This window comes from Phymastichus coffea, unplaced genomic scaffold (assembly GCF_024137745.1).
Source record: "Phymastichus coffea isolate CEN01 unplaced genomic scaffold, Cenicafe_Pcof_1.1 PCOF00306, whole genome shotgun sequence".
Classification (NCBI taxonomy): domain Eukaryota; kingdom Metazoa; phylum Arthropoda; class Insecta; order Hymenoptera; family Eulophidae; genus Phymastichus; species Phymastichus coffea.
The window spans coordinates 31,265-42,862 of NW_026707117.1; the positions used below are offsets into that span (position 1 = coordinate 31,265).

General features: G+C 28.4%; 4 protein-coding genes across 7 annotated transcripts; 2 read left to right on the forward strand and 2 right to left on the reverse strand.

The window, feature by feature from the left end:
• Window positions 1–776: 776 nt before the first annotated feature.
• On the reverse strand, window positions 777–3,676 carry LOC131674802 (general transcription factor IIH subunit 3-like). The gene is made up of 6 exons (XM_058953629.1): window positions 3,481–3,676; window positions 2,825–3,324; window positions 2,609–2,749; window positions 2,307–2,442; window positions 2,199–2,235; window positions 777–2,097 (listed from the first exon to the last, which is right to left on the reverse strand). The coding sequence occupies exons 1-6, from the start codon at window positions 3,488–3,490 to the stop codon at window positions 2,022–2,024; spliced, it is 900 nt and encodes a 299-aa protein (XP_058809612.1). The 5' UTR covers window positions 3,491–3,676; the 3' UTR covers window positions 777–2,021.
• Window positions 3,677–3,871: 195 nt separating this feature from the next.
• Window positions 3,872–5,838, forward strand: LOC131674803 (histone RNA hairpin-binding protein-like). 4 transcript variants are annotated; one of them, XM_058953632.1, is made up of 4 exons: window positions 3,872–4,314; window positions 4,544–4,910; window positions 4,965–5,310; window positions 5,407–5,838. In XM_058953632.1, exons 2-4 carry the CDS (start codon window positions 4,571–4,573, stop codon window positions 5,555–5,557), a joined length of 837 nt encoding a protein of 278 aa, XP_058809615.1. In that variant the 5' UTR covers window positions 3,872–4,314; window positions 4,544–4,570; the 3' UTR covers window positions 5,558–5,838. The 4 variants fall into 4 exon arrangements, with proteins under 4 accessions (XP_058809615.1, XP_058809613.1, XP_058809616.1 ...); XM_058953633.1 differs by having other exon boundaries at window positions 3,924–4,314; window positions 4,544–4,558; window positions 4,617–5,310; XM_058953630.1 differs by having other exon boundaries at window positions 3,921–4,314; window positions 4,544–5,310.
• A 2,111-nt stretch (window positions 5,839–7,949) lies between these two features.
• LOC131674804 (uncharacterized) lies at window positions 7,950–9,488 on the reverse strand. The gene is made up of 3 exons (XM_058953634.1): window positions 9,131–9,488; window positions 8,772–9,045; window positions 7,950–8,645 (listed from the first exon to the last, which is right to left on the reverse strand). The coding sequence occupies exons 1-3, from the start codon at window positions 9,292–9,294 to the stop codon at window positions 8,163–8,165; spliced, it is 921 nt and encodes a 306-aa protein (XP_058809617.1). The 5' UTR covers window positions 9,295–9,488; the 3' UTR covers window positions 7,950–8,162.
• Window positions 9,489–9,627: 139 nt separating this feature from the next.
• Window positions 9,628–11,325, forward strand: LOC131674805 (uncharacterized). The gene is made up of 5 exons (XM_058953635.1): window positions 9,628–10,140; window positions 10,215–10,351; window positions 10,435–10,576; window positions 10,645–10,766; window positions 10,848–11,325. The coding sequence occupies exons 1-5, from the start codon at window positions 10,005–10,007 to the stop codon at window positions 11,262–11,264; spliced, it is 954 nt and encodes a 317-aa protein (XP_058809618.1). The 5' UTR covers window positions 9,628–10,004; the 3' UTR covers window positions 11,265–11,325.
• The last annotated feature ends 273 nt before the right edge of the window (window positions 11,326–11,598 follow it).

Genomic DNA, 11,598 nt, shown 5'->3' on the forward strand with positions numbered 1-11,598 from the left:
AACCAACGACGCGTGGTAATACTTTGGTATCTGGTATTTTGAAATGTGTCAATAAATAGTAAGTTAATTATATTTACTTAATATATTGCTAAATATGCACTTTGACTTCATTTTTACTTTATTTTGACTTTATTGTTCAGTTCGAACAATAAAATAAAATTGTGAAGTGGATTATATCTTTCTATTCGTTTCATTGTTGAGAAATAATTGTTATAGATTAACTATATCATAATTAATTTTTAAAGCGCTTGAAATTGATCACTGGAAAGAAATTTGGTGTGATTCAAGAGTATGGCCATGGATTTTATTTAGTCTATTTAAAATACATCTTACCGATTGAAAAATTCTCTTTAGTACGCATATGTCAAAAAAATAGAAAAAGAATTTTTTTAGATGTCTAGTTAAATACTCAGACGGAAAAGTGATCGGTAATTCAATTAGTTCAAATCAATTGTTTAATTAATTATAATATAAAATGTGTGAACTGTATAATTACTAAATTAAACGAAACAAACACTGATATAAAGTATTTAACTATTATTTAATCCAGTTATCTTGTCTATTGTATGCTTTAATAGAGCAAAAAAAATGATCAAACATGATTATATCTGACTGAAATTTTATTATTAATACATACAATGAAAAGAATATCGAAAAATTTAATAATGAGTTGCAGAAACACATCATGAATAATTTATTTAAAAATGTGCTATTTTAGCTCTACTGTTTGTGTAATATAAATTATAAAAATATTCTAGTATTATTATGTATAATAAGGTTGTGTAATTGATTTATTACAAAATTAGTTATTATAAATTGATCTTTCACTGTACAAGTATGTTCAATTTTCTGCGAAAAATGTAAAAATCTAGCATTCTTCACTAATCGTTTTTTAATTATAAATAAAGATGTTGCACAAATATACTTGCAGTATTGAATTTGCAAAAACTCAAGCAGAACACGAAATTGCATTCTACATTTATAGAATGAAAAACAGGGTTTTATAGTTATAAGCTAATTAGCTTAGACTCTAAACCTCTACAAAGTTTGACCGAACATGTATATGGGTATTTTAATGTGTAGTTGCGATTAATTTTTCCGAGGTTTTGCGAATTTAAGAAGTTTGTGACCTTACGTTATTGAGGAAAAAAGTTTTCCAAACTTAGTAGTGAGCTTAAATGTTTTCAGAGACTAACAAATCAACTAATAAATTTCAACTAATAAATCCTCAATTAAATTTTTTATAACATATGTCCAAAATATACTTTTTCAATTTACTGTATCCAATGTCGTTAAGTTTTTAGTAATTGAAAGGCAGTTTTATTTGCTTTAAATGCTGTTTCCACAGAGATTTCTAATAAAAATATTAAAAAATAGAATCAGGAGATTGATTGAATAAAAGAAAGAATTTACATACTAAGAAAGTAGCCATGTTACGAGCGTCAATTATTGCTACAAAGAAAGCTTATAAACATAAAATACATACCAAAACTCAAAAGAAATATAACTTCTTTATGCAATTTCTGTGCCATAAAGTACTCTTGGCTAGAAAAATCCAGTTATGCTTATGAATTGAGTGTCAGCTAACCCTTTCTTTACTTGTTTGCGTAACGTTAATGAAAGGGTCATTTATACTTATAAAGAGTGGAGGTTTTTCTTCTTTGCCCTGAAGCGCTATGCTGCTAACCCGTTGCCTTTTTTCAACGGAATAATTATTTTACTCGTCGAGATATCTTTGTTTGCTTTGAAGTATAATTTGTACTTAAAAACATGTATTTTTTAGGAAAATTAGCTAACATTAAGAATTCCTATTAGAATAAATTAAATATGAATGTAAACATTTAATGCTTTGTGTTTTGATTAACATTGAATTAACAAATATACATATCGCGATAAATAATTCACGAAAAATAATATGGATTATGTGTTAATCTTCGGAACTAAACAATTTGAAAGATCCGTATATTCGTGCTTACACATCTCGTCAGATAAACATCATAATAAAAATATAAATAATTCGTTTAAGGAACAGGATCCACACTTCTCTTTTTCTTCTTCAATTTCATTGGAATTGGAGCAGGATTTTTGAAAATAGTACTGTAACATTAAAGATTTAATGCTTATTTAAGATTTAATGAAATTAAAATGTTTTATTTGTCTAAAATTAACTTTTCCAAAATGAAACAGTTGATACTTACTGACATGTTGTGCAAAGAGGGCTGAACTTGCAGAATACTAAAAATAAATAAAATAATATTAGTGTGATCAATTTATATCTGGTAGTATGAAAATTGAATAATACCCACTTGATAAACATACTGAACAAACAAATCCTGTATCAACAAGTACCTGATGGCAGAAACATGCAGCTCTATAATCTACTTTAACTGGTGGTGGTAGTACTAACTTTGACCTGACTGATGGATCAGGCAAAAATATCCACTGAAATAGAAATGATTATCATAAAGAAATTTGAAATTTCTTTCAATTTCTATCATTTAATGTTATGAATATACATAAAAATAGTGCAATTGAAAACTTATTATCTTTAATAATTATAAAAAATCAAGACTAATACATAAACGCCTATGTTCTCAAACTAACATACCAATAGATATTGCAACAAGCCTGCTAATGGAGGTTGCCCATTTTGTTGCGGAACCCTCAGGTAGTTACCACCAGTTAAATCACAACCTTGTTGGAGAAGAGTAAGTTCATGATCTAAACTACAAACATCTAATATAACACCCTGAAATAATACATCATAAATTTAGTTTTAAACTATGACTTTGTACTTCTGGTAAATAACAATATTTTGACACACCATTTTCTGAGAAGTAAAAAAGATATTCATATAATTCATATACTGTGTTGCAGAATCATGACTAGCAGTGATAACTAAGATTCTGGAATGTAATTTTTCACCTGCTATTTTTTCTCTTTCCATTCTAGTAATATAACACAAAGCCATAGATAAGGCACCAGATATCAAACTTTCCTCGTTACAACTTCTATCCATAGACATATCACATACCATTTTATGAATTTCTTGTCTGACAGTTCTTTCAAGTTGAGTAAATTTTTCATATTGTCCATCAAACTGCCGAATTTCTGGCATTTTGTCTTTGGGATAGAGAAACTGTGCACCTTGGCTATGACAAGCCATAATTCCAATGTGATTATTTGGTGTTTGCATTAGGTGTGCATTTGAGAAAACAATAGTTGAGTCTAAACATTGAGTCAAAATTTGTTTGACAAGCTTTTGCATGGGATTTATATCTAAAATCACAATACAGAGACTCTTATCAATTTCTGCTACTAAATCTGTAAATAAATATAGTAATTAATTCATGTTTATAATTGATTCACCTTAACGTTACTATTAATAATATTGTTTTAGGTTATTCGTATCGGAATTTTGTTTTCGACTATTTAAAAAGCAGTTTCATTACACTTATTAAAGAATAATAAATTACTCACCAGTTTCCATTGTAACGTTGTATTATTTACAAAATTATAACTACAAATAACATACGTACAAAATAAACATTCTCTATATATACTAATACTTATGCTCACTATGTATGTATTGTACATACATACATACAACTATACACAGTGTCAGTAACGTCAGAGCGCCAGAGCGGTCAGATTTTAAATCACAGAGTGTGTGCACAGGCGTATAGATGATGTCGATTGTCGAATGTGTATCTGATGGAACATTCGTTCCGTGAAGTACAAATTCACACGAAACAACAACATTACAGGAATATTCTTTCAGTGTGAAAAGGCCCGTATGAGTTTCGCAGAATTTTACTTCTTATATTAGTTCCAGTACTGTTCTTACGTTTCTCTGACGGTCGCTATTTTAACAATATCATTTCAAATTAGTGTATTATTAAAACCATTTAAAATTGATTAAAATGAGTTGTTAGGTTTAAATAGAATTTCACATAACTGTTACTATCAATTTTATTTAATAAAATTCTTAATTTTAGTTGTAAACGCAACTTATATTAGTCACGATTTTGGTTGACAATGTAGTTTTCTAGAAAAGGCGCGTTTTGCGCCGCTGGTTGATTGAAAAGGGCGCGAGCTAGATATAACTGATGCTTGGGGCCGGGAGGAGTCGTGGAGGATTGACTTTATGAATATTCCTGTGATATCAGCTCGCATTAATTTTCCTGTAAACGTTATTCTTTTAGGCTTTTATTATTTCTAAAATAGACATCAAGTCTAAAAAAAACTGGAGAGCAGTTAATTTCGTTTACTTTAGAAAATCATTTGTACTTTCATCAGACGTAAAAATTTTGCGTAAGTGATTTAGATAGCAGGTTAAGACGCCATGTATACAATCTTCCAAGAAAATTCCAAGCTTTGTTTAGAATAGAGTATTGAACGTTGATATTTTCTTTTGTTATTCTTATGTATATTAAAACATAAATTTAATGGTTATACAACTATCTTGGTATTTCTTGATTAGTAAACAAAAAATTAATAGTCCATAGTTTTGATTGTTTTTCTGAAAGTCTGATTGTTTCAGGTTGTTCATTAAGTAGTAAGTATAAAAATGGCACTTACCATCAAAGAAGACTCTAATTCTTTCCCTTGTGCAGATGATGATGATGATGCATTATTGAATGAAGCAATTTATTGCAGTAGAAATTTAGAAATCAAAACTGATGATGATGATGAAGAAGTAGAATTAAAAAAAATCAGTAACAATGAGAAAATTAACAAGGAAGTTGAGAAACTGAAGCCATCACCTATTTTATGGTGTGACATGGAATCAGATTCATATCCTTCTGAATTATCATCATCAAATAGCAAGATTGATTTATCTAATTTAAGTGGCAAAAGTGACTTATCGTTATCAGCTAAGATGGATGTTTCAACATCAGACATAAAAAGTGAAATTTTGATTCCTGAAATCAAAGTGGATTCAGAAGGAAATGAAAAAAGAGACAAAAGTAATGGAAACCAAAATAAAATAGAAATAAAAGATTCAATTAAAAAAGAAATTGAAGATTCAACTGAAACAAAACAGGAATCAGAGAAAATAATGAATACAAGTGATGATAGTGAAAATGTTACTCCTTGTAAAAGGATAAAGCAAGAAGAGCCTAGAGAAGAAACAATGAATAGGAGTAGGCGGAATAGTGATACAAGTTGTAGTACACTATCTAATCATAGTAACAAAAAGAATGTTGAATATGAGACTGATGCAGCTGTGCTAGCTCGTAGACAAAAAGATATTGATTATGGAAAAAATACTATAGGCTATGATGTATATTCTCAACAAGTTCCAAAGTAAGGAAAATTAAATGATAACAAAAATAATAGATTTAAATTTATCCTATTAGGGTAAATGAAAATTAATCTAAATTATGTTTTCTATTTTTTCAGAGATAAACGTACTAAAGAGCATCCACGAACACCTCCAATGTATTTGAAATACAGTAGACGAGGTTGGGATGGTATGGTAAAACTGTGGCGTAAGCAACTTCATATGTGGGATCCAGAGAATGAAAAAGAAGATAAGAAAAACGAATCTTAGCAATATTGAAAATTGTTCCATTTATTCATAAGGCATCAAAATAGGTTTAAACTTTACATGTCTTTTTTCATAGTAAATTATTTACATGTTTAAACATTTTTCTCAGTATGTTATATAAATAAGTATTTTAAGAAAAGTGAATGTCATTGTAAACATTTATTTTTATAATGTCTATAAAATACTTTTGTGTTAAAAATTATTGAAGAAATGAGTATATAGCTTTATTTTTACTTCCTCGATATATATTTCTTTTATTTATCAAACTTGAAATCTTATTACAAGACTTATTCACTAAACCTCGATATATATATATATATATATATATATATATATAAACAAATTATTGTAACAAAAAAATATAATCAATTGTTTTATTCTAATTAATAAATATTCGAATCTAGTTTTATATGTTACTTAGATAATGTTAATTGGATTGAATTTAAATATACATTCTGCTGAGGTATAGATTCACTCCTTTGTTGAACCAATGTATTATTTCATATTCGACTCGCTATAAAGCTTGCAATATAATCAACAGAAATGATCAGAGTAATAATAAATTAAATTTTTTCCAAGATTACATAGAAGCTAAAAGATCGTGAGAAATTACCAAGTTTGATAAAACTACGAAAATCTTACAATTTAAAAAACTTCAATTTATTATTTATTATTAATACTCTTAATCAGGACAAACAGCGTCAGAAGTGCTAAAAAGCTATAAAATATAAAATGGAAGTAATTTGGAAAAATTAATTTTCCAAGCGCGTTTCTGCGCTTAACAGGCCTATCGCTTTTCTTTTCAGTCCTACGTCTTGCATTTTTTTCTTTCCAGTAATTAATCAGGATAAGCAACTATTTATTAAATATTAAACCAACTAAGAAAAAGTAATATATTTCAGACGGCTTACTTCAATTTGAAAATTTCGAAAGAATATAATTTAATATATATCCCTTTCTCAATTTTTTAAATCATTTTGATTGACTTCTGACGGTTGAAAAATAGTTATTGTTGAAAAATAATTGTGTAGTCCAAGATTTTAATTCTGTTAAATTGTTGCAGAAGGCAAATAAATCATGTACGGTAAGAATTTTAATCGAAAAAAAAGCGATAAGTAAATTAAGGGCGGACTCTTGGAATATTAATTTTTCGGCACCGTTTTCATTTATATTGCATTATTCTGATGATACTGTAGATATTGTTTGTACTAATGATTAACGCAATAGTACCAAATGACAAACAATTTTTATAATATGTAAGTTGTCCAATATTTTACAAAATCTAGTAGCTTCCAGCGACACTATTTTTTTACGTATTCTTTTGACGTCACTTTAGCAAAGTATAAGAAGTTCTGTATTCGACGTGAATTATTATTTTCTTATGATATACTTGAATATCTCTCTGAAACAATTCAACCTATTTTGATTTTTCGTAAGTGGACTCATTTGAAAGGGTGTGCTAGTGAGTTGGTTTCATTTTCATATTGATTTGATTTAAGTACAATTTTGCGAACAATTGCAAACAAATCAAGTTGAAGGAAGTCTAGGCAGGTCGTTTATATTCTTTCTTTTGTTACTAATACATAAGAACACTGTATCAATGAACTTAAGTTCATTTATTTAAAAAAATATATTCTTCATTATCTTCAACATAGCTAATTATAAATCACACATAATATTTTTATTGATTTTTTTAAAATTTCAGTTGTTTCTTTTGTTTAACAGGAATATCAAACAGTTATTTCTTTGAAGTGGATTGTACATATTCTTTATAAAGTTTATTAATATCTAACTTCAGTAAAAAAAATTTATAATTTTTGACGACCTACACATTTTACGAAAAAATTATACGAGACCTTTTCGTTATAATCTTTTTGTTGTATAATAGACTAGATCGACAAACTATTTTTTCATATATTATTTAAAAAATTGCGTTCTTTGAAAATACTAGTAGTGGATTCAGATTCAAATTTATATATACACTGGTTTATATAGTACCAAATTATTGCATTTTATTTGTTGTGAAATGCCTTTCTTTCATTTATGCAATGATTTTACTTATTTAACTAATTTAAGTGAAAACAGCAACTTATAATTGTTACCCAAAATGAATTTTCAGATGTAAAAGATGAGATTTTAATTCTTTAAATAAAAGTGAATTTGATAGATAATGAAAAGAGACAAAAATAATAGAAAACAAAAATAAAATAAAATAAAAATGAAAAATTCAATTGAAAACAAATTAAAGATTCAACTAAAATAATAAGAGAATCAGAGAAAATAATGAATACATTTAGTGATGATAGTAAACATATTACTACATGTAAAGGGATAGGTAAGAGGACTCAAGAGATAATAAGGGATGTGAGAGTAAACTTGTAGTAAATAATAATATTTAAGCTTGAATAGATTAAATTAAATATTTTTCATATAACATCATACAAATAAGCATTTTAACAAAAGTGAATATTAATGTAAATATTTATTGTTGTAGTGTCCATTCAAAATACTTTGTATTAAATATTACTGAGAAACTGTGTACATAACTTTATTTTCACTTTGTAGATAAAAATGTTTTAAAAAACTTAACAACTTATCAATTTTTTTATTAGGATTCTAGTTTCAGTAGAATATCTAATTTCTGATTTATGATTCTATTCATTGACTCAATTTTTGCCATCAGTCTTTTTTCCATATTAGTAAACTGTTCGTCTATATATTTTTTCAATTCAGAGTTAACAGTTATGGAAGTACCATTACATTCTGACCTTTTATCTACTTCACTAGTATTACTCGACCTATTATTCCCCTGAATTCTATTTGAACTATTTGAACTCCAGCCCGCCATACCCCAGCTTTGAAAGCGGGTATTTATGTCATCTCCAGAAGAATTAGAATCTCCACTAGTAAAAGACTCCAAAACTTTTTTTGCCATTTCAATCCTTTCAGGCCTGATTCGAGGTGTATTACTCAAGTAATTGTTAATCACATCAAAATCAAAATGGTTTTTAGAATTTTCTGATAATGGCTCTGTTAAAGTGAGTCTTATTCCATATATCCACATTGTATCTTTATTTTTGGTTCTAGTAAACTAAAACAATAACGAATAAAATTTTTTAAATTATTAAGATTTCTTAAATTATTTAAATGTCAAAGTTCTCAAAAAATTTAAATTAACTTAAATATGGATATGAAAGCCATAAACCATAATATTTACCTTTATACTTGCTTCTGTTGACGGAGGTTGAATTATAGATTCAGCAATATATACTGCATGATCTTGAAACTCATCAACAAACTCTGCAAAAATGGTATTAGCATATTCTCCAGATTGTTTAAAAAGTTCTAATACTGATGCTTCAGAAACTACTGCAATACGAGCAATTTTTTGTTTGTTTGTCACTTGAAAATCTACCTTGCATGATTCTCCTGATGGATCTGCTTTCAATGCTACACAAGTATCTAATGATACTACATCTTCAAGATTTATCCTTTTAAAAAACAGAAACAAAAACATGTTATAAATAAATAATAGTATATAGTTATGCAGAATGAAATATTTAATAGAAAACTTACTTTTCTGAAGCTTGCAAAACTGATACAGTTGATACACTGTCTTCTAAAATTTTACCATTATTTATTTCCCAACTAGATGATATTTTGACAAATAAATTTTCATGTTTTTTTATTAAAACATCATCGGTAATTGTTGATTCTTTGCCATCACAATCAAATTCCATGATGTACGAAAATACTTTGTAAAGCGGTCTTTTATAAATAATTTATGCTCTGATAAACATATATACTTATTATTGTAACCTTTCTTAGCAATGTTCTTCACTAACAACGATTAATTTCGATACTGTGTATATGAAAAATTAAAAAAATATATGTAAACTGCGAAATGCATCAGTAGCGTATAACAATGGCCGCAGAAGCAGTGTTCGGCTTCGATGGATTCGATGGTTTATATATCGAAAAAAAATAAAGGGCTCCTTGCAGCTGACTTCAGTTTGTACACTCATCCAGATAAGATCCGTCATCCGAGAGTCAGAATACCGTACGGTATTTATTACCACAGGGGGCCTATTCTGAAAAAAAATTTTAGCACATGTCATAAGCATTTATCACATCTAAAGTGATTAATTCTGTGGTAAACTGAAGTGACAAACTGATTTACCACAAAATTTTTTTTCAGAATAGGCCCCCAGGTCCACAGTCCGCTGTTTCGTTGTGTTTGAATTCTGTATTAGCACCATGGAGACTGTATACAGTCTTCATGATTAGCACTGAAAATTACACGAGTAAGGTTAAGTTATCATGTGTTTTTTCGGCATGCCGCAGTGTAATTAGCTGAGTTCCACATGTTTGAAAGATATATAAGAGACGCTCTTTATAACAAAAATTATTGTGATATTTGTGATATTATCGAATGATAGTCCAATGAACAATGTCTTTGAAAGAAGCTAAAGAAAAATTCAAAGCTCTGTTTGCATCTGTTGACAAGAAGAACAAAGTCAAGTTCATCGACTTTGTCTATGAACAATTAGTATCTTGCAATAATTTAGGGGAACCCTATGAAGATGGTAAGTAACTGCTTACAGGTATTATAGTACTAATTTCATACTTCGTTTACAAATATTATTGTTTTTTTATTTAGAGGATTCTGAAAAACATGAAGGTTTATTGGATGATCCTATATCTACATTAAATAATATTGCTGAAGAGATAAAGAAAAAAGTTCCAGTGAGTGCTATTCTTTCATCAGAAAAAATTTCACCACCAAAAACTGGACAGGTAGAATTTTTTTATTATAAATACTTTTGCTAAATCACAATAACTTTAACCTATATATTTTCTAAAATAATTTAAATTTACAGAATGCTGATTGTCTTTCTGATATAACAGTGCATGTTGATGAGTTTTTGTATGATGATGATGATATTGAAGATCTTGCAGAGGATGGCAAACTCAAGAGAAATTATTGCATGGACTGTGGATCGAAAAATATTGAACCTTTGAGTAATTCAGCATTATTTAAACCCATTTCTTATTTCATACAATTATTAAATTACTATTTTACTTTTAAGTATTCATATCTCACTCCATGTCAAGAAAATCAGTATACTATGTGTTCAATGACTGCCTGCCCACATTGGAAAACAAAATTGTATTAGACGTTGGGTCCAGATTAGGAGTTGTTTTATATGGAGTAAGTCAGATGTACTCGTTTTATTAAAATAAAATTTTAATTGCTAAGTCACACTAAACTTACGCAAATGAATTTGTATAGGCTTACGTCCTTACCGATGCGTCGCAAATAATCGGCGTAGAAATGAACGAGGATCTGTGCAAGCTGCAACGTGAAATAATCGAAAAATATAAGATGCAAGATAGGATAGAAGTCATGTGCAAAAAAATCGAAGAGTCCGATGATGTTGTCAAAAGTGCCGACGTGATCGTCATAAATAACGCGTTTGAGTTCTACGTAACGGACGAGAAGCAAGTCGAGATATGGCAGTTTCTCAAAAGTAATATCAAAAGCAAATGTATTTTGGTGACACGGCCACATCTCGAGACGACGTTCGAAAATCTCGATACCGGTATTAATTTGAAAACCTGGGTGAAACCTTACAGGTTGAATGGCGAAGAAATCGCTACTTCCAACGAGGAAGAATTCTGTGATCTCAATTTCTACGAGATTTTATAATTGTCATACGGTATTCACACACAGCCGCATACGTATCATGTTATAGTCGTATGATCGTCAGTTTATACACACATATATATATATATATATATATATATATATATATATATATACAAAATGTAGTTTAAAAAATGAGTACAGTATAATGGATATCTGGCATCTTACATCTCACAATAAAAATAATAAATAAATAATCAGATAGTCGAGTACAAAGAAAAACATGTAATGATAGATTTCAACTGTCAATTAATTGTATCAAGAATGAATACTAAAACGATATCTACGTTGTAATTCATTTAGCATAAATGATGATAAACCGATGTAAAAATACTTC